Consider the following 26,426-nt stretch of genomic DNA (forward strand, 5'->3'; position numbering starts at 1 on the left):
GAAACGGAGGTCGGGATACTATCACTTCTAAGCATTTCTCTGGCCCCTGTTGGGAGGGGACTTCCTCACAAAGCAAGAATCCATTTGTAATATAAAGCTGTATTATTTTTTTCATTATTAAGAAACAACAGTATTGAACATACGCTGCTATATATACACACACACACACACACACACACACTTGTACAAATGATGGATGTGTTTGTCCAGTCTATGTAAAGTAACTTTTTTTTAAATTGAATTAAAGCATAAATGGCTGTATTTGCTTTTGACACACTTGGTAGGTGTTTTGTGATGACAGAAAGAGTCCCAAGTTACCAGTGATTAAACCCACAGCGAAAATCATTTCCGAGCAACTCGGGCCAATGTTTTATTGAAGCGACCTTCTTGTCACTTGTTCCAACGGACACACACAAGACATGCACTGAATTCATGCTGGGTGGAATAAAGACGGTTACTGTTGTTTACTTTGTGATTTGATCATTTCCTTGAGTTTTTCAACATTGGCCCCAGAGAACTCGGCTTGCTGTAAAAAGACAAACAGAACATTGAGGAATTGAAACTTCCACAAGGTGACATCAAAAGTGTTTGGCTTACCTTCTTTCCATTCCTGTAACAGTGGAATGTGGGCATGCAGTTGATTTCGCATTTCAAGCTCACATCCTGAAAAGCACAAAGTCCAAGTCAGTCAAATACAATACAATTCATCCCTGATTTAAAAAGAAGAATGCAAGATGGCGGCGGGCCGTGATAGACAACAGGAAGTCGATGCAAAAGCTCAAGCTGGTCACGACACTTCGGCCGAGGAAGTTTCGTCACTTTCCTCATGACCACATGGCTTTTGGACATTTTGCTTGGCCACCCTTCCGTACCTGACACTTATCCACATCCACTTTGAGGAAAATCACATCTGCGTACTCCGGGTCTTTGGACGCTGCCTGCAAGGGAATCCACCCTCACCCTTTAGTTTAGCCATCGCATCACCACGCACAACATTGAACAGAAGAGAGAGACATTGTTGGCTCACTTCAAAAACAGGGCCGATCATTTTACAGGGTCCACACCAAGTTGCTGTGAAGTCCACCACAATGAGCTTGTTTCCGCTGTTATTCAGGTAACCCTCAAACTCTTCCTGGGGAGCAGATCGGAGCAGGGCAAACAATTCAACAGCACGAACGAACGACCGTCCCGCTGACCGCGAACGCAGCATGACGTCAGCATCAGGTGATGACCAGGTTCGAGCTCCATTTGAACAGAATTAGTCCTAAATTCGACGAAGGGAACATCGCTGAGGGAAAAAAAACACCCGAAATCGAGCCAAGGCAACCACTCGAGTGAGACGAACTCAAAAGTTAATGAGGTGAGTTGGAAGAAAGAAAAAAATACACAAATCGCACATTTGTAGCACCTAGTGTAGTTGACTCGTCAAGTTTCTTTGGAGGGGCAAATTACAGTAGCCCGTTGTCACCAGCTCGACAATTTTATTGAGTCCGACGTTACTTTTCCCTGATCCTAAATACTCCAATGTAACTTTTATTCTTGTCGTTAACGTCCTGTGCATTGGAATTGCGGTGTCCGGAAATGTAGGTGTGACGCCATCCTTGTTTGCCGAAGAAGGCGGCATTAGCATTAGCTTCGATAGATAGCGGCCGGCGAGTTAGCTCCGTGAACTCTGCCCAATCGGTCACTATTTTCAGGTTCGCCGTTAGCGATGTGCCTTGAGCCTTTTATCGTTCTGTCGTTCTTTCTGCAACAATGTCGATTCGAGGTCCCAACCCTTACTTCCGTAGTTAATGTTACAGCAGCAAAGTCCACACACAAGTGAACTGTTCCAACCTTCGAGCAAAGATTGGGAACAATCGTGGAGACATGCCAAATGATGATGGTTTGGGCTTTCAAATACACGGAAAGCGAGCCAACTTACCGAGCTTTCAATGTTGATCAGAACCATGGCGATTGTTGCTGGGGGAAATGGGCAAGGCAGCTAGTTGACTTTTGCAAAACGCTGGAAGACCAAGTGGAAATGACTCGGCTTGTGTGCCGTTACGGCGGTTTGTACGCAACACGCTCCTCCCTGCGGCAAGCTCAACACGAGCACATGAGGAAGTCGTGTGATTTCTTTTCAAAATAGAAGAGGGAAGTGCAATCACCCAAATCAATGTTGAGTGCTTGCACGCACATGCCGAGAGCTTTTAAAACAGACTCGATGTTTTAAGAGCTTCATTCTGCTTTTCGCATGATGTCAACGTAACCCACGCAATGGTGTTACGCTTCGAGACTATTTGTATCATTTGTGTTTGTCTCTGAACTGAACCCTACACGTGTAGTCGTAGAAATATCTCACTCTATGAAAGGACGGTGGTGCCCGACCAACCACATAACCAAGTGGTTCACTAACATTAATAAATGAAGAGCATCTTTGGTAACCGTGGCGACGAGGCTCTCGCGACCGCCATTCAGATTCAAATCAGGCAAAAATAAAAGGTTGGCCCACTTGAGCCTTCATCTTCAATCGCCGTGCTATTTAATCGGATTTAACAGACTGTCGGAGTAAGACAGGATAAATGTATCTTGTTTGAGCCAAACAAACCTTTTAGATTTAGAATGGGTCTCTTCAGACCACAATAAAGTTTACGTTTAGGAAATTGTTGATGTTCAGCTCTTTGTAATGTCAGTCTTGCGCCATTGTTTCTTTACTTAGTAGTCTATTGAATAGTTTATACGGTACCTTGGAATTTCAAATGATTTTAATATCACAAAAAAACTGGGATCTGGGCAACAATATGGCTGCGTAGTGTGTCAAGCTTGTGTCAAAGTCTGCTTTATAGTCAATTTCTTCACATGTCAAGACACACAAAGAGATCGAAATGACGTTTCCCACTATATCCCACGGTGACAAGACATTGTACACAATATACACACAAGTAAACAACACGAAAAAGTAAAACCAAGAAGGTAAGACTTCAGGCTATCATTGCTGCCAATTGCATCATCAGTATTGCGAGGCTGCCAATACTTGCACATGATTTATTCCTTTTTAAATGCTCAATACATCAGAGAGTTGAAAAAAGTTGCGTTGTCATTCTTGCGACTCGCGCGGTTGCCATCACTCGGACTAATATTGGTGTCTTCACATCAGACCGCCACGATAGCCTTGCCGATGTTTTCTCCTCGCAGCATTCCCATGAAAGCCGCCGGCATGTTTTCAAAGCCTTTGGTGACGTGTTCGTGGCTCTGCAGTTTACCCTGCAAGACGGAAACAACAAGCAGCCGTTTGTTTGCGAGACGGAAACCAAAAGCAGCCGTTTGTTTGCCAGACGGAAACCAAAAGCAGCCGTTTGTTTGCAGGGAGGAACAATGCCGGCAAGTCCAACGGTGACGTGTTTTTCCTCCCTCCACAAACCTCTTTCAACCAGGCCATGAGCCTCCTGAGGGACTCTGGGTGCTTTGGTTCCCATCTGCTTTGCATGAAGCCCTCCATCTTGAGCTGCTTGACGATCATGGTCATTTGAGGATACGGGCCTGTCGGAGCGACATTGTGTTCAGTTATATGCTAATCATGGCCGGGCCTAGTTCCCCCACAGAAAGCAAAAATCTGCTTTTAAATGACCTTGGTGATCAATGTATTGACCAAAAAATGCAATGAAGTCTTTTTTTGAAACTTCCCAAAGAACAGAAACGACCAGCTTCCTCTCAAACGGCCGCTCAGTTTCTCAAAAGGACAATGTCGCCCTCTAGTGAAATTGCGTTCCTTTAAATGAAAACACAAGCGCGCGTGTGCGTACCTGTCTGCGCCTCGGTGTCATTGTAGGTGGATATACTTCCACACACGGCGATTCTTCCAAAATCTTTCATCTGTGACATGGCGACGCTGGAGAAAGGGCCTCCCACCTGAAGAGTAGTGACAAAAACATGAGGAGCAGCAGAAACGCGAGGGCCGGAAGCGGGGTCGTCGGCTCACGTTTTCGAAAAAGCAGTCGTATCCATCGGGAGCGGCTTTCCTCAGAGCTTCCTCCAGGGAGGCCACCGTTTTGTAGTTGAAGGCCTCGTCCAAGCCCAGCTCTTTGAGGAAGGCCACCTTGGCGTCGGAGCCCGCCGAAGCCACCACCTTGCAGCCCTTCATTTTGGCTATCTGCCCCGCCACCGAGCCCACCGCCCCCGCCGCCGCGTTCACCAGCAACGTCTCGCCCGATTTCAGCTCCAGGACTTCTTCGATTCCGTACAGAGCAGTCAGCCTGGTGACCGAGAGGATGTGCAGTAGGTAAGGATCCGGCTCGCCTTTTTCCTTCAACGCTTGCAATGATACCGTAGAGTCGCAGTTGAACGATTGGATAGACGCCAGCTAGAAAAGAGTTCTTTTGTGCCAGATACGGAACAAGATACAGTTCTTAGACTGCTAGCCTAACCTATCTTTCTATGGGTGTGATGTGCGTGACGCTCCTCACTGGTTTCAACTTCAGGGTCACAGCTACAAAACGGCCGCGTTCAAGTCACAGATCCAAGCTAACTGCACCTTTGTCTCGGCGGACACGTTCCATTTCTACTTTGTGCAATACGATGTTGCGATGGAATCGTGACTTGCTTTTGTGTTTGCTGCAAGATGTTTGACAACAACTAACTTCGTCCCTCCCTCCCTTCCTTACCCAGGCATGCCCACGATGCCAAGGGCCAAAGACAACGAAACGTCCCGAGGCCAATCGGGCATGACCGGGATGAGGTCGGAGCCGTCCGACACGGTGTGTGTTCTCCATCCGCCGCGGCCCACGACGTGGGCCCCTACGGGAAACGCTGCGTTTTTGCTCTGGATCACCCTAGACAACAACAAAGCCAGGAGAACTTTGAAGACGTGAGTGACTCATCCTAAACATTGCCATTCCTTCCCAGTGAGTCAGTCAGTTAGTTTGTCAGTCTGTCCCGTTTGTTGCTCGGCGGCTGCACATGTGCATGATGTGGTCGCTCTGCTCCTTACTTGGCCACTTGAGTTCCGATCATCACGTCTCCTTCTTTCATGCGAACGCGGCTAAAAGGCCTGAGCAGACAAGAAGTGATTTTATTACATTTGGCAACGCAGACTTTCAAATCGCGTTAGAAAGAGTTTGAAAGTAGGAAAGAAAAAAAAGAAACATCTGATTGCAAATGAAATCAATAATATAATATTTATATATTTGAAAATGTTATAAGATTTAAAAATGTTTGAACGTCTCCCGAGAATAAATTCTAAACTTGGAACTTTTTAAAGCGGATTTCTTTTCACTGACCTCATGTAAGGGTCAACACTCAGAAACAAGGCCTCCAAAAGCACCTCTGAAACAAAACAAACGGCAATAAGACGGAAAGACTGCAGTTTGATAGTACAACAACAAAATGGCCGTACGTCCATCTTTAGGCTCGGGGAGCTCCTCCTCTTTGAGCTGGAAGTCGCTTTCCTCGGGAAAGCCTTGGAAATATTTGCTCAGGCTCCACGTTTTAGCTCGAACCATGGTTGGGCGTTTGGGTCAGCACCTGGATGGACCACGTTAAAATGTCATGCCGAAAATACGATCGGGGATCAACGCAATGTTTATCAACGAGATGATTATTTAATGTTCGCAAGTCATTAAGGATAAAAATGACTTTTTAGATAAGCGTTCCACTCCAAATTGCGAATGATTGGTTTTCTCCGCGTGCCTTGCGATTGGCTTGCTACCGGTTCGGGCTGTCCAAAGTCAGCCGGGATAGGCTCTGGCGAACCTCGTAAGGAGAAGCAGTTTGGAAAATAAATGGATGGATGGATATTGCTCATTTGTAAAATACTGCACTGACTATAGAAAATAGTTACAATTTTAACGATTGCACAAGCTTTTTCTTTCATAAAATATTTGGGTGATTAGAGATAAATAGATTGTACTTGCGATCAGGAAATAAGCATCATTTTGGTATCATAAACCGTTATTACGTTTTTTATTCACTTAACTGTTTGGTTATAGTTAAAATACTCACAAGTACAATTTTAAAAAGAGCCAGATACTTTTTTTAGAACAAAAATCACCAGTTTACATAAAATACAAAAGTGATATGCTAAATCATTTTACGTTTTTCACTATAATAAATAAGCTTTCCCACAATGAAGAACTTTGCCGTTAATGGAAAAAATAAATTACATTATTTATTAAAAAAATACGGATTATGAATTTATTACAAAGCTGTTTTACTCCGATTTAAACCTTTACTCTACGTATTTAGTTTTACCCACTCTAGAAATTTCACGGCCCGACTGGCCTCTTCAAAACCCTATGTGGCCCTTGAGAACAAAAGTCTGCACACCCTTGAGTTAAACGCGTGGTGTTCTTCATATCCCGTCTTAGAGCAAATATTCTCCGATGCGGAATGCAATTGTTGCCGAGTTCCTTTCAAGTGAATTCTCTCATTAAAAAAGACTGCGGGCGCACTTGGATGTGATTTAGCAGCTTCCTCGTAAAATTCATAAAATAGAAAACATTTCAACTTTGCCATTGTCCCTTACCAGTTATTGTCGAGTGTAGGACGAGGACGGCAGGCGCTCTTTCCAACTTGGTGGGTATTGCGGAGATTTTAATTTGAGACAGACGACGAGAAAAGATGGGCGGAAACTAAAATGTTTGGCTCGCACGCGATTGGCTGAAAGCACGCGCACGTCATCATGTCGACAGTGTCCTCTGTTGATGACGTTCAGGCTTAGGCGCGCGCCTTTCAAATCCGCGGCCGCCTTCGAGTGGCTGCTTGCGAACCTGCGGGAACCCCATTCAAATTGTGAGTTGTGTTTCATCACTTTGACATTTGGTCAGCTATATTTTCCCGTTCCTTTATTTTTGATGCTCGCTATGCTAAGAGTAAATACCAGGAAGCTGCCTTCTAATGTACGTATGCTAGAAAGATGGAGGGAGACACAGCTGTGGAGCCTTCTCTCTTCGCGAGATTGCGGAAGAAGGTCGAACGCTCATCTCCAGGATTCCTACTCTGTGATCGGACGTGGCAGTCTTCGATGAAATCAACTCGTTTGTGCAAAGAGTGTGTTAGAGAAGGGAAAGCAAGCTAAAGGCATACCTCAAGATAGTACCTTGCTAATCCCGTGTCCCTAAGAGACACTGCCAATTGCGTCTGCCGTTTCTAATTCATCACCAACGCAACAAAATCGAATGGTCATAGAGAAATGATTACATTTATGGAACAATCGAATCAAGATGTTTAGCCTCAGCGCTACGAGAAGACCTCATGTGCCGCACGTCGGTTGGCTGTGTTGTTTTTAAATGTGCTCATCCTTGTTCCCTTCCAGTTGTCCAACAACAAGATAAGCCAGCGCCATGTTAAGCGGTGGGCATTTTGTGGAGGCCATGGCTCGACTGGGCTATCCCGACGCAGCCTCTCTGGAGCCCTCCGAGTTCGACTGGATGTTCAACGGTTCTCCGGAAAACCTGCACTTCTTGCGTTTTGTCTGTCAGAGCCTCAACCAGAGCAATGTTTTGACCACAGAGGAAGTGCGGGCTTATGGAGAGCTCCAGAAGTCCGGCGTGCCCATCTTGGACCAAGCAGCCTTAGACAAGGTCCTCAAAACCATTGGACCATTCAAAGAGAGCAGTTCAGCCGAGGAGTGCGTCACTGTAGAAGATTTGGAAGGGGAGTTTCAGGCGTTGATGAAGGAGAAGGCTCTGAAGCAGCAGCGCCTCAAGAGGCTGCAGGCCGTGGCCGCTTCCGGTGCGGATGTGGACCTCCGGCTCGCCTCCGAACTGGAACGGGCCGCGTCCCAGCTAAAGGAGGCTAGCGCTTCTCTCGAAGCCGAGAACGCCAACACCAACGCTGAGCTCCAAAGCCTCGCGGACAAGGCGGGCGAGCTGACGTCGTGGCACCTGTCCGTTGGGCCGGAAGCGGCGCACGCATCCGCCGGCAGAAAGCGCGAGCCTCTTCTTTCTCAGCTGTCTCTGAATCAGTATCTTCGCCAAGAGGAGCTCAACACCAAAACGCTCGCCGCTTTCGCTCGGAATCACTTCTTCGCGGACCTTGTTGACACCTCCTCCTCCTCAGAAGGTTTCCAGGGGTTGGACCTCAGCTCTTGTCAAGAGAAAGAGGAGGATAAGAAAAAGAGTGAAGCGGCGCAAAAGAGGACCCATGTGGCCAGACTTGAGTTGGTGCACATCACGACCCAGCACCAATTGATGCAAGCCACAGCAGAGGAGGCGAGCGTCAAGGCCGGGCGCGACTGGCTCTCTGAGAAGTTGCCGAGCGTCCAGGTAAACGCGGAGCGCCGCGGCAAGACGATTCGGTGCGTGGGCGTCACCTCTCGTGTGGACCGCTTTACCCCAGCAGCGTATCGCCAAGCCGGCCTCGCTTCGTGTGCGCGAGGTGGCGTCGAGGATGGAATTGCAAGCCGTGGAGGCGGAGATGGAAGTTCAGCTCCACGGACCGGTGCCCCCGGTCCTTCGGGAGTCCGCCCGGCTGTTTGTCGTGCCGGTGCTGAAGGCAGACTTGGCCCTGCAACTGGCTCTCCAGAGCCATCTCGCCAGCCAACTGGATGAGGTTTGTGAACACAAGGACCTCTCGTGTTTGCACTCCAGCATTCTTCCAAAGGACCAGATCAAATATGATGAAGGCTGCGGATTGGCAAGCCATCTACTAGCCCTTTTGTAATGCTTTGGGATCCATTCCCTGATTTATAAAAATGCATCCATATTTGGCAGCCGTCGCTTTAGCTTCAGTGACTTTCCCCTGTGCCGGTGACATTTAAAAAAAACAAATAAAATGGCTGTCAAATTTCCTACCAGGTACGTGATCATCTCCTCCGCCAGAAGGCCTCCTTCGACGTCCTGCACTTGGCTCAGCAGATTGACTTACGAGAGTGGCGAGCGTGCCTGAATCATCTAGCAAACGCCAACAGCAGGCTTGTGGAAGAACGCGACGCCACGTCCCTCAGATTGGGCGCTCTGGCGCATCCCGAGTTGGCGTTAAACACCAGGCCGAACCCCATCGTCACCAGCAAGGACGCCGCGTTCCGCAGGTAACGCGTCGAAGCAACTTTCTTGCACCCTGGTTAGCCAGGTCTTTTGCATCATCTTGTACGTCTTGCACAATTCTTGCACTTTGACACTCAGCTATGAGCTGGAGCATAAAAACAATGCGTCCACTGTGGGCGTTGCGGCTCCCCATTGTTAGCCATTTCTTCCTGAAAGGACTTTATTTGAAGGTATCAAATGGTCTGCAGATGGCAGCAAAGCACCATTTTTTTTTATTTCGACCAAACTTCATCTCCATCATACTTTGTAGTGACTACTAGATTTCACAATATGGTGGCAAACGGCTATTTTTCACAGCTCCTTGGTACCGAGACGGCGTCAAAGTAGGATGTTATAAGTCTGAGTTTTGGGACCCAGCTCAGTTGTATGCTCGCCCAACGCTTAGGCTTCAGTAATGGAGCAGTCTTCTCATTTCCCCCCTCAGACTCCTGCGGCTCCTCCTCGAGCACCATTCGTCCCGTGGGAGAGTAGAACCTTTTCAGACGTACGAGGCGCTCAAGCAGGCTGCTTGCGGCTTGGCAAACGACCTGCAGGCCTCCCATCAAGCGCTGACAGCGGCCAGCCGGGACCAGGACTTCACAGTGGCTCAGGTTCAGGGCCACTGCCAGGCCCTTCGCGAGGCCGTGTCCTCGGAGTTCCAGGAGCTGCGTGTAAGTTGTCCTGTGGCCACTGCTGACCGGGAGCTGCTGTGTCCCCATGCGCAGGTGGGTTGCTTTTATTCCATGTTCTCCTCCTCACCACCAAACAGCAGAGCCACATTGAAAATCCCAAAAGCTAGGTCCAGCTCTGAACACTTATGTCACACGTTTAGTCGCCATCCTCTGCCCACAGGAGTTGATGGCAAAACTCCGAGAAGCAAAATCGTGTTTGGAGCGTTTACAAGAAGCCGTCCATGAAATCAAAGGCAAGATCAACACGAAGCACCTCCAGCTGGAGTGCAATTCCCTCCTCAGACACGAGAGAGAGCTCTACATCCGCTTCCACTTGGATGTCCAACTCCTGCAGAGCGCACTTGAGGACCTGGAGCGCAGACGGCTCCTGAGGAGCAGACGGGAATAGACCAATGGAAAACGTTGTCTAAATAAAGAATTATTGAAAGAAATTGATCGTTTGAAATTTTTCACATCATCTTCCTTCCATCCATCCAACATATTTTTATGTATCTAGTTTTGCAACAGTGTGACAACGTCCTTGTGTTTTTGATGCGTTGGTAATAAAAGTGCATTTGAATTCTGTTGTAGATCAAATTCAACAAACAAAAGCCCAGACAAGATGGAGAAAGCCAGCACCGGAACCCTGTCCGTCGTCGAGCGGGAGTTCTTGGACTTTGTGCAGGCCCAGTTAGAAGAAACCGACCAAGGTCACAGTAAGATGTGAAGCTATTGCAGATGGTGTCAAAACTTTTGAATCTTTGTGTCTTCTCCCCGTTCACTCGCTGTCTGCACTCGCTACATTCAATATTTCCCTTCTCTTTCGGTAGTTTGTTGTCCAAAAGTATCGACGGAAGTGCCAATCAAGCTTTTTGCGTGCTCAGTAAAAGTAATACTTTGTAAAAGTAAAAGTGTGTGTACTCTGGAGCGAGAGAGAGAGAGAGAGAGATGTGAATCTTAATGATTATTTCTGGTTCTTCATTGATTGGGCTTAGGTCCTGATTTTGCCTTTGGAGAAATACAGGCGGGAATGCATCCGAGCATCCAAAGGGAGGCCGCGACTTCCGGCTCTGCGGTCACGCAATGGTAAGCGACAAATGCATTTTGGGATGTCATGAAGACAACAGCAAAATGTCTTGGCTGCCCAGCAGCGGCGCAAGTGGGACGCGTGTCCTCGGCAGCAATCCTCCAAAGGACGGCAACGGCGGCGGCGGCGGTGATGTTGAGCTCGATCGGACGCGGCCCGGCGCAGGGATGGATTCACGGAATCAGGCTGCTGATTTGGGTTACTCTTGGATAGATGAGCTCATCCGAGACCAATCCGACACGGTCACTTGGCCAATTGCCGACTGGGAAGACGACGCGGTACCAATCGTCCGGCCTCCGGGAGCAGACTTGGATGAAGCTCCACCGAGTGCAAACGTGATGATGGGAGAGACGGACCCTATGAGCTGTGGCGCAACTAGCGGGAGTGCTCCTCCTGATGTTGAGGGCAATGACATCTTCACCTTGCGCATCAGCGAGGACGCCGCCGCCACCTCTGACCATCAGATCACCACCGACTTCGGGAAACCTTCAGCGGACGTGGAGATGGATTCGTCTCTGGATCTGTTTGAGGGCTTGACTTGGTCAGATTACGACGGCGAGGATGCTGAGAAAAGGAGCACGTCTCTAGAGAGTGCGCGTGAGCCGAAGGAAGAGAGCCACCCTGGGTGTAGTTTCATGCTTAGAGATGCACAACCCAGCGGTGACGCTTCCAACGCCAAATCCCCCTCCAGAGAACAACTGGCAGACTGCACCAACTTGATGGAAACCCGCTCTCAGAGCAATACGGGTAAGCGTGTCTTCTGGCGTACGCACGTCACCCGCTTGCCGACAAACCCGCGCTGACCTCCTCTGTTAATTTCAGGGAAGCCGCAGAGAGACCGCTACTCACAGAGAAGACTGCTGAAAAGAAGCCGAGTGAGGACGTGGGGCTGTTTTACAGAAGTGTCCTTCAAAATGGGCGCTTTGAAAAAGACTAGGGTTTTATTTTTGCACAATGCGCGAGAAGTAGACTTGAAGTACTTTACACTTTTCAGAAGTCCCAGCACGGATGAAAATACTCTGGTTGAAGGCGGTCGTGCGCTCATATCATTCTGCTTTTCAGAAGACCTCCTCCTCGAAGCAGAAGAGCAAGTCGCTGCGCTCTGAAAATGCGATGAAGCCGCGCCAATCATCTAGGCGGAAGTCCAACCGTCTGTCGTCAGCAGCCACTGGCACTCGGAGGCCTAAACAGCAACCGGCCTCCGCTCGCGGTGCCGGCCGGGAAACCCGACAAAGCGGCCCCAGCAGCAGCAGCGGCGGCGGAGCCTGCGCCAGCACCTCTAAAATGAACTGGCCGCTCGCAATTTTGACCGGGGACCCTGAGGTGAAGAGCACCGAGACGCTGAGCCCAGATGAGAAAATGCAGATGATGGCAAACATTGAGCAGGCTCAGGCGCTACTGCTTACCCTGGTGTACCAAGATGGTGGCACGCAGCTCCAGTCAGGAGAGGTAAGCAAATTCGGTCCTTCCGGAGCCGGGCGATACGCCCTGAAAAAGCTCACATTTGCTCTCGATGCGTCCATCCGCTAGAGTCCACCCAATCTCACGCAGCCGGTGTGCGGCCTCCTCCTACTTCTCATCAATGACGTGGACGGCTGCCACGGGAGGCGCTCGCTGGGCCAAAACGACCTCCTGCTCTACCACAGACTGGACCGCGACCCGCCGCAGGCCCAAGAGCAGATTTTCACCAGGTACCGGGTTTGTCTGTGCGTGGGTGGGCGTGTGTCAGCGGTCCGCACATTTTGCCTTTTGTACAGAGACGTGCTGCGGCGGATGGCCTCGCGAGCCGGCGTCACCGTGTGCTACAGAGCCAAGGAATGGCTTAGCACGGCTTTGCGCTTGTGCAGACAACACCTCAGCTGGGAACAAGGTACGTAGCGCAAACAACAACTCAAAGCCAATCCTAGAATCCACACAGCAGTTACGACAGACAAAGTTGCCAAAGGTTAGGCTGGGCGTCACTACGGACAGACGTAAAAACGCTGGAGTGTTTGGAGAAAGTCGAAGGACGTATTTTGTCCCAATGAAAAGTTGTCCAAGCTTTCCTCAAATAGAAAGCTTATAAAGTCCAAATTGAACAAGGGGAGAGCGAGAGTCGTATTTTTCTAGAGATGACCTTGAAAGCCATAGCTCTGGCTTGCAACGTGACACCGGTTGTCCCGAAAACGATAGCTCACTATCGAAAATAGCCGCAAAGTAGATACGTTCTAAGGAGAGACTTGCAAATGTACGTTAGGGTGATGGCCGGTTGAGCAGCATTCCATGTCAACTGGCCCACCGCTCCTCACCAGTGGTGTGTCCTTTAGCCTCTCTCTTTCCTCCAGTGTCGGGCTGCCGTATCCTGGACCCTCAGGTGTCGGGCTGGCTGCTGGACCCCGAAGATCCTTGCACCTGCTACCCAGACCTCTTTCGGAAACACACCCGCATAAGCCTGCCCCCCGGGACGCCGGCCACTGTACGTAAGCCTCTCCAGGCGCATCTCGTCATTGTGAGCCACACTGTCATTTTGTGCCTGTGTCCCAGGTCTTGTTGGAACTCTATTCCCTCTACGACTTGAATGAGAAGCTTTGTGCTGAAATACGGGTACAAAGACTCGCTCTCTCTCTCGCTCTCACTCGGACGGCTGGTCGCAAATGCTCATGCGCTTTGCTCACCTGTGCTTCCAGGCCCAAAGCCTCTGGAGCATCTACTCGGACGTTGAGCTGAAAATGATTCCGATTCTAGCAGGTGATTGACTCGTTCACGTCCTTTGGGGCTCCACGACGCAACAAATTGCCGCTAATATGAAGGGCGACAGCAACGCAGTTTAATTGCACGCCTCGCCGTCCGGCGCGGCGCCATTTGTTTCTTCCACAGACGCGCAGATACGGAAATCTCCTGTTCCTTGACAAAATGATGTAGGGCACGCTTCAAGCTCAAAGACAAAAAAAAAAAAATGACAGGCAGAAAGGTTATCGGCGGCTATACGTCATCTGAATCGATGGAAAAATCCACACATTTACTCCATATTACTTCTGAAACGACAATTACTCGACATCAGTTTCCATACAAAAGTCCATTTCTGGGGAGCAATGAAGAGAAACTGCTTGTTATTGGGCTGGCGCTCCACAGTTGTGAAAAGCTGCTTGTACTGTTTCAGCCATGGAGAGCCAGCGCATCCAGATGGACACAGACGCTTTGATGAATCTGTCAGACCTGCTCAAGGTAAGCGGCCAAAAGTCTTTTCCGCGGCCGGCCGTCATCCGCCTCGTGTCCTTTTCTTGTTTATTTTTTGCAAACAGTGTGACGATTCCAAGCACGCGTCGAGAAGGAGCATGAGCTGTACGCTTCGGCCAAACTGCTGAGTCGTGTGTGTGTTTGCGCAAGTCTCCGCGTGTTGTTTGACCTTGCGGTCAAGGTCGACGCCTTGTGTTTGGGTGGCCATGTGTTGAATGCGTTTGCGCTATTAAATATGAAGGAGACACACGTTTTCCATTTGGGGCTCAAGTCTGAAATGTCTCCAACACAACACAAAAGCTCTTTTTGTCATAAAAAAAACTCAAGGACTCCATGGGGGAAGTTCGGCCGGCCATTTTGTTTGGCCTATGCTCCACATGGGTTCGAGGCCCAGTGGTACGCGGTTGTCACTCGTATTGTTGTTTTTCTGTCACGTTGCTGTCTCCGGCAGAGGAAGATGAACCATTTGGAGAAGGACGCAAATGTCGCCGCAGGACAAGATTTCCTCATGACCAGCCCCATCCAGATCCGTCACGTCAGTAACTCCATATGTGCTCTGCGCCGCGGTGCTTTTTGACTGTTGGTTGGGGCATGACTGGATAACCAACCCAATATGATTTAAGTAGAGTACATTTACACATAAGACAAATGGAGAGAGAGAAAAAATCGATCGATTCCCCCCCTTAGTTTTAAAGCCAAACAATACTTACAAACGTGTGTAAAGTGTTGCAAAACAGCGTTGTGCTTGACACCCAAAAATGCAATTTGATTTGTTTGTGTTTTTTTATACTCCTCATCAGTGATCTGAATTTTACTAGGCCAAATGAATATTGGTAGCAGCCGTTGTTTTGATGTTCTTTCTCAATTTCACAGGTTCTTTTTAAGAAACTGCGTCTACAAGAGCACCTAAAGAAGAAGAAGAAGAGTCTGCGGTGCAAGAAGCAGACGGCATCAGCTAAAACAGTAGAGCCCAACTCTGCGTTTGTAAACGGCGGGAAAAAAAGTTTGCAAAATGGAAGATGATCCCCCTCCCCTGTCTTTGCTGCAGTTGCAGATGTACCAAGACGTGCATCCGCTACCGAAGATTATTCAGGAGTACAGAGAGGTGGGTCATGAGCGTGTCCGAACATTTCCCCCCCCCTCCTTACCGTAAAAAACGTCCGCATTGTGTCCTCCAGGTGAAACAAGCCAAATCCAGCTTTGTCGACGATGCGTACGTGCACATGCTGACTAAGGTGAGTCGCTTTCTTTGATTGCCAGCGTAAACAAAGCCCGTCCGTCCCTTCCAGCTGACTCTGCAAAACTCCACAGGGCCACTTCTCCGCAAAATGGTCCCAGACCAGCGTCGTCACCGGCAGACTCTTCTCAGCAAACCCAGTAGGTGCAGAAAGCGGCGCCGGCGCTTTGCCCATGAAACGTGGATATGGTCTTTTTTCCTCATCAAACACTTGATACGAGCAGGGGGGGGGAGACTCGCATCGCTGATGCAATCCGAAAAACGGGAATCGTCGGATTCGGCAGGGCATTTTTGATGATGATCTCATTTCTTTTGTTTCTCGCTGCCCAAATAAATGGGCAGTATTGAAACGAGGACAAATAATACCACAGCAATTGAGCGCCACATACCAAGTCGTGTTCAGTCTTTTCAAGTCAAAGTCTGCTTTATTGTCAATTTCTTCACAAGCCAAGACACACAAAGAGATCGAAATGACCTTCCCAATATCCCACGGTGACAAAATACAAAGGAGTAAACAACACAAAAAAGAATGATCTTTACAAACCCTAACCCCTGAGCTTGCCCCCTCCCCTGCTTGATCTGTTTTTCCATCCCGCAGTAGTGTACCCGCTACTGAGTCATAGTGGCCACAAGGTTCCAGTTGCAAGCTCAGCACCTCTCTTACTGCCAGGGCGGAGTTTACTTTTGTAATCGCCACGTGAAGCAAATACCAATGTGTGTGAGCACGTGTGTGTGTGTGTGTGTAGGGGGGGGGTTGTTTTTTTGCTTTGTTTTGTGTTTTTCCCCCCGAGCATATGCTCCACGACGAGTCAATGGGACCAAATCGCCCGACAGCACTTGAGCTGCGTTGCGTCTGTTCAACAAGGTCCTCGCAGTCCGCTTTCCGTTTGACGCCTCTGTGTGAGCAGCCATTTGTCGTGTCGCACATTTGCACTTTGTTGCCCACGCCCCGCCTCTGCGGTCCTTTTTCACCGACCCTGCCTCGGTCACTCCCTCCCTCTCTCCCTCCCTATGTCTGCTGAATAATAAATGAGGTGTGGAAGCCGAGAATTTCTTCCTTGGGCCTTTTCCCCCCGGATGATCTCTTTAGTGCTAGGCGCGGGGAGATCATCGTTGCTTTTCTCTTCTGCTCCCTTGGCAGCAAAATAGCTACCCTTGTAAATACCGATGATTAGCGCGCCTTTGCTGCTGTTTGAAGAGGCGGCGCAATCATCCAGTGGCGCTTGTGCGCTCGCTCTCAAAGACGCCGTTTCCTTGCCCCGAGCCATCCTTTGAAATATGACCAGCGTCGTGTCAATTGGCTTCATTTTGAAATCTCCCAGTTCAACCCAATCACCCGCCTATTAGAGACAAGTCTGCATTTGCTTTTGTTGCATACTCACCGTTTTGTTTGTACCCATCTAGAACTTTGACGCCGTCCCGAGACAGCCGCTTAAGATCGCCCTGATGCCACGCGGCCAAGGTAAGGAGCACACTGGCGCCGGCTGACAATTATCCATGGATGTTTCTGAAATGTTACTCCGCCGCACTGACTCCATTCTAAAATGGCAGCCGAGGCGCAGTGATTTTGCCAACAGTGGACTGACCTGTTCACAAAGCGTTCCCTACGTCTGGCGGCTCGGCGGCCGCCGCATTGCAGGGCGCTGGTCCCTTTTTCTCTACGTCGGCACCTCGGCCAAAGCTGCTTGTCATCAAATCCTGCTCCTTTCCTCACGTCCTCGTTTTGATGTCGTAGCGGAGTCGAGGCCGCTGTAGGATGCGGAGGCGACGTCCGCTGCGGGGGAAAACGATTGATGTGAACGCTGACCGTTTGATTCAATCGCCGCTACCGCTAGTTCAAAGCCCGGTTGAGAAGGAGCAAAATTGTTTGCCGGACCCGAGCCGATTCAAATACAGACTGCCGAAAATGAGACTTGAACGCACTTCACTTTCCGACTGTGACTTTGCTCTGCGCAGGAAGCGACCCGGCCGTGACCAGTGTTGATCCTCGTGCCGTGTACGTCTCGGAGGAAGGCTGGACTTTTGTCGCCGCAGGTGACGTACCCATACAACATACATGGGGCGGCGTGTGAGGGCCGCACTCGTCTGCGTTTTTGTGAGCGCCCAACGCCCACATTGTCCAAACGTAGGATGTAAAGGAGCAGGTTTCCATGAAAGGGGAGGGAGGGAGGGAATCCCACTTCTGCACGGGACCGGTCCGGCGTGCTCGTCCTTTGGCCGCAAAATGGCCGTCCGCCACGGCTCGTTCCTTCACCGAGCACTTGATTCACTCTATGTATTTAGTGTTGCCCACAAAACCTAAGCAACAATAATCATCATCGTAGTCGAAGTACAGTAATCCCTAGTTTATGGCGGCTAATTGATAGATGGAAATCCGCAAAGTAGCGTTACCCTCTCATTTTGAACATGCATCCATTTGGCTGAAATGAACATGTGCTGGTGTTGTTTTCAGGCTTCTGCCAGCTGGAGCTGCGACTCCTGGCTCACTTCTCCGGCGACCGCAAGCTCGTCCACCTTTTTAGTGACGCCGAGGCCGACGCCTATGCTCTTTTAGCCTCTGAATGGTGGGTCGGACGCACACGAGAAAAAAGGTTCTGGAAGTGTGTCATTTCATGCTCAGCAGCAGCCTTTTTCGAATGGCTCATCTGCCAATGGAATTCCCCATCAATGCAAAATCTACTTTGAGCGTTCCAGCTCCAGTCGGGCTGCTCGTCCTCGTTTTGAGGTCACTCGGCCTTGAGCCCTGTCGGACGCTCCGACCTCTCCGTCTGTCCCTGATGACTTTCCATTATCGACGCGTTCCTTCGTCAGAAAGAGATAACATCTACGTATCGCTTGAGTCACGTTAACATTTGATTCCTGATGTGCTGTCATTCATCGGCATCTTCACCTTGTCTTTTATTCAGGATGCACGAGCGCGCGGCGGCGTCAGAGGACCCGGAACAAGCCGAGCGCATCGTGTCCTCCATTTTGTATGGGAAAGGTTAGTACCGACGACCTCGATACTCAACTCGTTTGCGCCGGGAATGAGCTGGAGCTCATCCCGACTGAGGTACGTCCTGACTGCGGAAGAGATCGGCAAACTCAGAAGGTGGCAAATGTAGGCATCAAAAAAGAGAAGATAGATAGACGGCGCTCAGCAAACAATGCAGAATGCCTTCAAATGACGAATGGCTAGCATCTGACAAATGGATATCTGGAGCAGCACCCTTCTGATTGACGCCAATCGTTATACAAAATGCAGAATATCTAATACGACGCTGGAGGAGTTGAACGGATGCTACACCAAATTCTGACAGCAGCCCATCCCTGTCTGTGCCCCTCCACAGGGCGCGATTGCCTGGCCAACACCATGGGCGTGACCATGTCGGCGGCCCACCGATTCCAAGACAACTTCTTCCTGGAATTCCCAAAAGTCAAGGCGTTCACGCTGAGCGTTCTCCGGCAGGGCCGCAAACATGGTACGTCGGGCGTTCTCCCCCGAGGTCGATAGGAGCCGACCTCGCTTTTGGCCCCTGGGAGGAAATGAATGCACCCGCTTTGGCCGAGGGAGAAAATGAATGCGCTCGCGTCGGGCCAGAACAAGATCAACGGCGGCGGTGGCGGCGGCAGCTCAATACGCTTTAGTGGCAAAATGCTGGGCGCCAGAGATACGAGACTAAAAAAAGAAAAAAAAAAAAAAGTGGGCTCTCCTGCTAAATCTGCAAACGCAATCTTACCCTGGCGAGCTGGGCCGCATCGAATATTTCATTCACTTTGGTTTGCTTTTCACGGACAATAAAGCACGACGTAATCTTCGCGACGCAACCGACCCCAAAAACGGGAATGACTTTCGTCTTAAAAGTAGAGCAGTCCAAATATTGATGGTATCAATATTATTTGGGGAGTGAAAGCACAATTACCGTATTTTCCGGACTATAAGGCGCACCGGACTATAAGGCGCACCTTCAATGAATGGCCCATTTTAAAACTTTGTCCATATATAAGGCGCACCGGACTATAAGGCGCACCGTTAATGCAATCACAATATAATAACTTGAAATAGTGAAAACAATCACTATATATCAATAATGTTAATATCACACAACACACAAAATAAACATGTAAAGCTTACTTTAATAAGTACAAAACAAAACAGTCAGATAGATCAGTAAACTTTAAAAGTTAAAGTTCCATCCATCCATCATTCTCTATTTGGTCCATATATAAGGCGCACCGGACTATAAGGCGCACTGTCGGCTTTTGAGAAAATTTGAGGTTTTTAGGTGCGCCTTATAGTCCGGAAAATACGGTAGTTATTGAAATGCTTCAGCCCTAGTCATTGTCGGCCCCGCTTGTGAGATTCTCAGGCGTGAGAGTGTGGAAATCCCGTTTGGTCGGCACACGTGCACTTGCGTGGATTATATGCAGGGGCAGCCTATTGCAACCCGCCATCGCTCACACGGATAGGCGACGTCAGCGGCCTCAGAGCGACCCCCGCGCGCCACCGGGCCCCAACGGCAGGCACAAAGGTCACCGCCCCAGTTGACAGGAGGTCAGCGGAGGGGTTTTGTGTGGGCCCAAAGCGGTTGTGAGCTCACTTCCTACGTATTTGATGGGAAGAGGGCCATTCAGGGACGGACGGCTTTCCTCACAGTAAGGGATACTGCAGGGATTTAGTGGCAAAGCCGTGGCCATTGTCCCGCTATTGGAATGTACGGCTCTGCTGCGTGTCCAAATGGCCGCACGGCCGCTGCATGCGTGTTGTGGTGGCAAGCGACGCCAGTGTGTAGTCATTGTGCACGGAGGCAGAAGCGCTGGTCGCACTCCCATTTCCTATACAGCCTGCCGCTGCTTCGCAACCAATCCCGGGTGACTTTGAGCACACTAAACACATTTTTGGAATGTGTGAGGAGAACCTCTGTGACAACTGTTTTTCTGCGCTTTGTGCAATCCCGCCAAAGTCCAACACCATGCTTTGACTTTGACGGCAAACCAAAAACTCAAGACAAAGTGCTTTTTGCTCAGGTTTCGTGCGCTCCCTCTTGGGCCGCCAGCGCCCCGTGCGACACATCCTTTCGGAAGAGTCAGCCCTTCGCTTGCGGACTGAGAAAATGGCCATTGCGTTTGTGCTGCAAGGTCGGTAAAGGTCCTTCGTCGCGTTGCGCTCCCGCCGGACGAGCTGAAGCCAAGGTGGTTGCGTGCAGGTTCCGCCGCCGACCTCTGCAAGATGGCAATGATCCGAGTGTCCGAGATGCTCTCCGCCTCCGACGGATCGTCGGCCAGGTACGACCACGGCCGAGCCGCGGAAATGTTACGCAAAGGGGAACAAATGGAATGCGCATGTCCGCTGCGACAGGCTGATGGCTCAGTTCAAGGATGAGCTCCTCTTCGAAGTGAAGGACCCGCAGGTGGAAGACTTTTCCGGTAACTACCTGTGATTTTGTAGGTGCTGCGTTTTCCTTTCAGACCATTTCAAATGTGTCTCTGTGCAGCTCTGGTGGAGGGCACCATGGAGTCCTTGAGCCACATTGACCATCTGGGAGTCCATCTTGACGTGAGTAGCAAGCGCATACAGGCTCGGCTCTGGGATCTCGCTCTGGCTAGGCGCTTTGTGTGGAATTTGCCGCCTCCAAAACGGACAAAAGGGCAGATTCAAGACTGGAGTAGGTCCAGCTCGCGACCGCCTATACGTAGCTGCGGCTATACGTAGCTGCGGCTATACGTAGCTGCGGCTATACGTAGCTGCGGCTATACGTAGCTGCGGCTGAACGTGCGGCCGAGTGGCTCCTTAGTCAGTAATGGCCGCCGCCTCGGTGGCGCCCAGTACGCGGCCTCCTCTCTACTTAAATTGCACATGCAATGTACGTATGTGTTTGTTTCCCAGGTGCCCCTGAAGGTGGCAGTCTCCTGTGGCAAGTCCTGGGGTTCCATGTCTGCGCTTCACATGCCGGCTTAGCTCATTGTCGCATTTGATCTCATTCTCTCTCTCTGTCTATTCTTACGTTTGAGCGTGTGTGTTTTCGACGCTCCGTTCCCCCACTTCTCGGCTGTTTTTTTTGTCCGACATCCGCATCGCCATGGAAACCCGGCAGCTGCTGCCGGCGCTGCTTTTCACTCCGTCCGTATCCGGGGGCAAGGGCAGCACTGGATTGCACCGGTTCTTCCTCTGGTTTTCGTTCGCACTGTTTTGTTCACTAATGCTTGGTTGTGTTGGGCGCACGTGCTCGATAACAAAAAAAAAAATCTCTCGCCCACTCTCCACCGGCGTCACGTTTAAATGACTGCTATTTATAACTTGCTGTTTTTCTAGTGTAATTAGATAAGATAGATAGAGAGCTAGAGATAACTAGATAATTGTTGTTCTGCACTTTGGCCTGTTGTGCTCTGCATGCACGTTCTCATTCATAAAAGAAGGGCAATTCGGCCTCCAGCCCATGTCTTTCTTTTTTTTTTTTTTTTTAACCTCCCCCCGCCCCCTCAGTACACTTGGCTGGAGCCCCTTTTGTCTTGATTGGAGCCCCTCACACAAACACACCCATTCCACAACTACTCACCCTACTACTGATCTTTTGATACTTTGTTCCCTGATGAATGGTCCAAGCATCGCCATATACAGTGAGTAGAACACTGAATTCAAACGGCAGCTTTTTGAAAACCCAAGATATTCGATTTGAAATGTTGACCTTCTCTCATTTAAAGGTGAGCAAACCCGTGCCATTTTATTTTTGTACTTTTATCATCAATTTTACCGAGTTTTCTTTTCCCTCTAAGCAGAGCTCGCTGCCTCATCGTGGGAATCTGGCCGCCTATCCTGTCATTGTTCTGTCGGGTTTGTGTGGACGTGACCCAAGCACCGACACAGCGCTCTCCTCCCCCGCCCAGTGTGTGCTCTGCATTCTTCGGGCCTCTGTATTTTTTGGAGAAGAGGTGTCACCAAAGACAGCCCCAAATCCAGCCTGCAGAATGACGGACGGCTGTTGCGCTTGTGACTTGCTCACGTCCACCTCCAGCCATTACATCTGGAGCAAGATGGCTCCACTTGGCAACAGTTGAAGCCTTCCCCAGCTGCCATGGCAACCGTAAGACGTGTGATATCGTTGTCGATTTTCAAATGACAAAAACGTTATCTTGCCGCAAATCTCTTCAAGCTTAATGCATTTTTTTTTTATTATTGATGCAATTTATGTACAGCCACGTTGATCACAATGCAGGGAATCCCACCTTTACATTGACCAGTTGCAATTGTTTTTTTTTTCCTCAGCGCGCTGGTACAGCATGACAGACAGACAAACAGACAGCCAGGTAAGTGATATTAAAACCAAAAAAATCAGCTTTTGCTGTAACCGCTTGATATGTCAGCCAGCACTCGCATCCCCTGATGCTAAGTATTCGATGCTCTGTATTTGTCACCTCTGCCAATCGGCGGGCCTCAGGTTCTTCCGGTGGCAATGCAGCGGCCAGCCCCAGAGTCGCCCCATCCATCCATCCATCCATCCATCCATCCCCCAAAGGCGGCTTTCACATCCCAACCCCGTTTTGTCAGCTTGCAGTCCTCTATCACGGTAGAGCCGCTTGGCCTCAAAACACGTGGTGGCGGTGCTCCGCACTGCTTTCGAACAGCCAGGCTTGAACTTTGACCTGAGATCACAATCCATGGACTGCAGAAAGCAACTTTCAAATTTGGACCTGGGGCCGCTTCCATTTGCTTGATCGCCTTTATATGTATATTTGATTGATTTGTGCGCTGTTGCGATACGTGGGGGGGGTTCTTAAGGGAGCCGTCGTGCGGAATGGACTCGTCGGAGCTTGGAGCAAAACACGCTCAAAGTGGTGTTTTGCGCCAATCGCCCATCTGGGAGCATTTCTGCTCTCCAAACACCCCCTGGGGTCTTCCTTCACCTGGTGATGTCACAACGTGAGGCCCCGCCCCGCCCCGCCCCACCCTGCCCCTAAACCCACGGCCAGTTTCTCCGAGCACTTGATGTTTTGCCGCGCGCGTTACATAAATGAAGCGTTACTGCTGCAAGCGCCCGGCCGGGATAGCTTTCAAATCCCATTTTCTGTTTCAAAGTGAATAAAAAGGAGCCCTATTTACAGCAAAATGTTTCATACAAGCTTAGTCATTCAAAACATTGAATCTGCAAAGTTGGGAGTCGCACTTTCCGTCCATCCCGCCGCCTGCTTTTGACATTTGTACAAATATGTCGACATAAAAGGAAATCATTCGTCTCTCGAGTGTGAGGGGGGGAGCGGGGCCATAAGTAACATGATGGCAGCATTCTCATGAGGAAATCTTGGAGTTGGCCTACTTGTCTTTATTGCTCCCTTTGATGGCACATGGGCAGGATTTTTCGGAAAACAAAATGCACCAGTCGGGTTCGCCATTGGATTTGTCAGTGTGAGCTAGGAGCGCATCATGCACCAATGCCGACTGACCGACCCACCGACTGACCGTCTGGAATACAAACTTTATCCGTATTACTCGCAGGGGGGAAAAAAAAAGAAGATCAAAACCTGGAGTCGAACTTGTGCTCCAAGTCCTTGGCCCGGGGGGGGGGGGGGGTCTCCCTCACTACGGCCAAACGCCTCCCAGCACACGGCGCCACCCATTTCGATGACGCCTTGCCCAAAGTGAAACAGCAAACAACCTCTTACGGATCACTTCTTGCCATCCCCCAAAAGCAGGGGTCTCAAAGTCCAGTCCTCGGGGGTGGGGGGGTTTGCATTCCTACATGTTTTCCAAGTTTCCTTTGTTAAACACACCTGATTGAAATGATCAGTTCATCCTCACGTTCTGCAGGAGCCTAAGCATTGAATCAGACGAGGGAAACCCCAAGGACTGGACTTTGAGACCCCTGCCCAAAAGTAAAGCAAGAACAGGAGGGAGGGGGAACCCCCCCCCCCCCCCCAAAAAAAAAGTCAAGTCGGCACTTTACATTCACTCAGCCCCCTTGACATCGTCAGAGTAAAAAGACACACATGGTGTATATTTGTGCTCGTGAGAACCTGCCGCTCGCTGCCTGGGCTGTCAACGGGGTACAGGAGGACACACTCTGAGAGAAGTTGCATATAGAAGAACCTTTTCCACATTCTACCTTGAAGAATTGCTCGCGGTAGTAAACACACACACAAACACAATCGTCATTAGTGCACGTTACGATTCCAAAAGAGCCCCGTTGCTTTTGCTTCCACATGCTCGGCCTTCTCTTCCATCCATCCATCCATCCCAAATGCCCAAATGAACCTTGTGCTGTACGGAGGCGCCGCTTGTTCAAAAGATTTCTCCTGCGCGTGACACCGGCAGCCCAACTCGGGCCGCTACCTTTGCCACAATTTGCAAGCCATGACGCTCAAGTTTGCGCCGCATGCCATGCAACAGCCCTCCCGCTACAAAACGCTTCCGCTGTGCTCGGATCGAGTAAAAGCCTCTTTGCAATTTTAGACAGGCATTGCATGCAATTGATCATCTTTTAGCCATCCCCCCCCCCCCATCATAAAAAAAAAAGCTGCACAATACATCTTTGTAGATATGTCTCTCTATATAATTATATATAGCAGGCATATATGAATCATTTGTTGTCACAACGGGTATGCCGCATGGCGTAGCTTTTGCATTCTGCGTTTTGACAGGTGAGGCGGCGGCGGCGGCGCCGGTGTTGCCTTGCGTTTGTCTCCACACACAAATGGGGACTGAATTTTGGTGTGCCGGTAAAGGTCGTAGCTTCCGTGCGGCGCCAAGGCTGGGTCGCTCATGCGGAAATTGCTGAGGGCGTGGACAAGGAAGATTTTCAGGGGTGCGGCCAGGGGTTGGAGACAGACTCGGGAAAAGCAGCAAGGTCATTTTAGGAGGGTGTTTTTTTTTTCTCCCCATAGTTGACTTTTGAGTGAACATTGCTGGCTTTGCTATCAGAAGAAGCAAATGCGCTTTTTCTCGTGAGGATGATTTGTAGGTATTGCTCGTCGGCGCGTCACCGCCCGGGACGCAGCCATCCATCAAGCGCTCAACTCAATTCGAAACACTTCCAAATTTGTGAGTAGGTGCTGCAACGAGGCTCGACTGCATCGCACGTTCGTTAGCTGGTTGTTCCGCCCGACCCGCTGCGCTTGTTGGGGAGCAGTTAGAGATGGTCGGGATCATTCTCTGGACCCGGCCCATTGGCTACAAGAGCCAAGGCCGGTTGGCAATTTTGTAGCTTGCTGATGCTCAAGTAGATTTCATATAGAAATGCTTTGGGTCACTTTGAAGCCAGCCAGCCAGCCAGCGGCATTTGTTGGTTGTCGTGCGCCATGCGTGCTTGTCCAACAAAACAAAAATGGAGATGTCAAACAATACAAAATAACAAATGGAGATGTCAAATAAAAAAAATTAAAAAAACAACATCAGTGGAGATGCTAAGCAATGATAAATGGAAGTGATTAAATAAATAAAAGCTGTCAAGGGGTGGGGGGGGGGGGCGGTCGCCAGCTCTTGCTCTCTCCGGCCGACTCTTGCTCTCTCCGGCCGGCTCTTGCTCTCCGTCGCTCTGTCCGTCCCTCTCTCTGTCCGTCCCTCTCTCTCCTCCTCCCTGGCGAGCGAGCTCTCACTCCTCACGGAGCTGCAGGCGGTAGCGGCTGTAGCGGATCTGGAAGAAGAGCCGCTCGGGCGCCGAGCGACTCATGCCGGGCAGCCTGTAGTCGTGGCTCCAGCCCGTCCGGCGGAAGCCCAGCGACTCGTACAGCTTGTGGGCGGCCATCTTGACCGCCGTGGTGCCCAGAACCACCGCCGCGTAGTCGTTGCGCACGGCGAACTCCAGAACGCGCCGGCCCAGGGCCTTGGCGATGCCTTTGCCGCGGTAGCGGGAATCCACCGACATGCGCCGCAGCTCCACCGTGTTGTCGTCCTCGCGGCCTTGCGCCGCCACCATGCCCACCACGCGGCCGTCCAGCACTGCTACCCAGAAACTCGAGCCTGGGGGTGGGGGGGTAATCATAAGGAAAATTAGCACTCTGTAAAAAAAATGGCCATCCTCTTTGCAGAGGAGAAAGAAGACATGCTTGAATACAACTTTTTCTCTTTCCTCCATTCCACCTAGTTTTCTTTCTTGTTTCTCTTTTTTTCTCCTGAGCCACCTTTTTTCTTAACATCTTTTGCTCCTTTTTTCCTCTTCTATTTTCCATTTGCGCATGTTTTCTTTCCATTTTTGTTGAGCCTCTTCCAACAATTTTTCTTTGACATGGTTCCCATTTTCTAC

General features: G+C 50.0%; 6 protein-coding genes across 20 annotated transcripts in view; 3 read left to right on the forward strand and 3 right to left on the reverse strand.

Annotated features, from left to right (window-relative positions):
- The window catches only part of svep1 (sushi, von Willebrand factor type A, EGF and pentraxin domain containing 1), a 29,285-nt gene extending 28,818 nt beyond the window's left edge, over window positions 1–467 (forward strand). For all 5 annotated transcript variants that reach the window (XM_061277206.1, XM_061277233.1, XM_061277215.1 and 2 more), the window contains one exon: window positions 1–467. In XM_061277206.1, the coding sequence (XP_061133190.1) occupies window positions 1–31 (31 nt within the window). In that variant the 3' untranslated portion in view covers window positions 32–467.
- Window positions 343–2,085, reverse strand: txn (thioredoxin). Its single transcript, XM_061277863.1, has 5 exons — window positions 1,925–2,085; window positions 1,028–1,132; window positions 873–938; window positions 598–663; window positions 343–526 (listed from the first exon to the last, which is right to left on the reverse strand). The coding sequence occupies exons 1-5, from the start codon at window positions 1,949–1,951 to the stop codon at window positions 455–457; spliced, it is 336 nt and encodes a 111-aa protein (XP_061133847.1). The 5' UTR covers window positions 1,952–2,085; the 3' UTR covers window positions 343–454.
- On the forward strand, window positions 1,132–22,766 carry poln (polymerase (DNA directed) nu). Of its 8 annotated transcripts, none has more exons than XM_061277428.1 (29): window positions 1,132–1,360; window positions 10,265–10,389; window positions 10,669–10,759; window positions 10,822–11,507; window positions 11,583–11,635; window positions 11,823–12,209; window positions 12,291–12,451; window positions 12,518–12,630; window positions 13,085–13,215; window positions 13,284–13,343; window positions 13,427–13,487; window positions 13,900–13,964; window positions 14,428–14,511; window positions 14,850–14,939; window positions 15,025–15,081; window positions 15,155–15,211; window positions 15,288–15,353; window positions 16,618–16,675; window positions 17,170–17,247; window positions 17,666–17,777; window positions 18,120–18,196; window positions 18,543–18,674; window positions 20,221–20,331; window positions 20,400–20,478; window positions 20,552–20,619; window positions 20,688–21,894; window positions 21,967–22,274; window positions 22,457–22,497; window positions 22,629–22,766. In XM_061277428.1, the coding sequence occupies exons 1-26, from the start codon at window positions 1,356–1,358 to the stop codon at window positions 20,903–20,905; spliced, it is 3,225 nt and encodes a 1,074-aa protein (XP_061133412.1). In that variant the 5' UTR covers window positions 1,132–1,355; the 3' UTR covers window positions 20,906–21,894; window positions 21,967–22,274; window positions 22,457–22,497; window positions 22,629–22,766. The 8 variants fall into 8 exon arrangements, with proteins under 8 accessions (XP_061133412.1, XP_061133403.1, XP_061133455.1 ...); XM_061277419.1 differs by having other exon boundaries at window positions 21,970–22,274; XM_061277471.1 differs by having other exon boundaries at window positions 20,688–20,749; window positions 21,080–22,274.
- On the reverse strand, window positions 3,014–6,624 carry LOC133153626 (prostaglandin reductase 1-like). Of its 2 annotated transcripts, XM_061277583.1 has the most exons (9): window positions 6,503–6,624; window positions 5,375–5,502; window positions 5,259–5,304; window positions 4,970–5,029; window positions 4,644–4,811; window positions 3,962–4,235; window positions 3,786–3,891; window positions 3,404–3,522; window positions 3,014–3,246 (listed from the first exon to the last, which is right to left on the reverse strand). In XM_061277583.1, exons 2-9 carry the CDS (start codon window positions 5,478–5,480, stop codon window positions 3,136–3,138), a joined length of 990 nt encoding a protein of 329 aa, XP_061133567.1. In that variant the 5' UTR covers window positions 5,481–5,502; window positions 6,503–6,624; the 3' UTR covers window positions 3,014–3,135. The 2 variants fall into 2 exon arrangements, with proteins under 2 accessions (XP_061133567.1, XP_061133568.1); XM_061277584.1 differs by lacking the exon at window positions 4,644–4,811.
- haus3 (HAUS augmin-like complex, subunit 3) lies at window positions 4,830–10,125 on the forward strand. 3 transcript variants are annotated; one of them, XM_061277569.1, is made up of 6 exons: window positions 4,830–4,846; window positions 7,292–8,243; window positions 8,317–8,529; window positions 8,775–9,007; window positions 9,448–9,727; window positions 9,855–10,125. In XM_061277569.1, exons 2-6 carry the CDS (start codon window positions 7,320–7,322, stop codon window positions 10,080–10,082), a joined length of 1,878 nt encoding a protein of 625 aa, XP_061133553.1. In that variant the 5' UTR covers window positions 4,830–4,846; window positions 7,292–7,319; the 3' UTR covers window positions 10,083–10,125. The 3 variants fall into 3 exon arrangements, with proteins under 3 accessions (XP_061133553.1, XP_061133555.1, XP_061133554.1); XM_061277571.1 differs by having other exon boundaries at window positions 4,831–4,846; window positions 8,320–8,529; XM_061277570.1 differs by lacking the exon at window positions 4,830–4,846 and adding an exon at window positions 6,672–6,768.
- nat8l (N-acetyltransferase 8-like) overlaps window positions 22,338–26,426 on the reverse strand; it is a 7,871-nt gene continuing 3,782 nt past the window's right edge. Inside the window, 1 exon segment of the mRNA XM_061284972.1 lies at window positions 22,338–26,143. Within this exon segment, the coding sequence (XP_061140956.1) occupies window positions 25,776–26,143 (368 nt within the window). The 3' untranslated portion in view covers window positions 22,338–25,775.

The sequence above is a fragment of the Syngnathus typhle genome, linkage group LG1 (assembly GCF_033458585.1).
Source record: "Syngnathus typhle isolate RoL2023-S1 ecotype Sweden linkage group LG1, RoL_Styp_1.0, whole genome shotgun sequence".
Classification (NCBI taxonomy): domain Eukaryota; kingdom Metazoa; phylum Chordata; class Actinopteri; order Syngnathiformes; family Syngnathidae; genus Syngnathus; species Syngnathus typhle.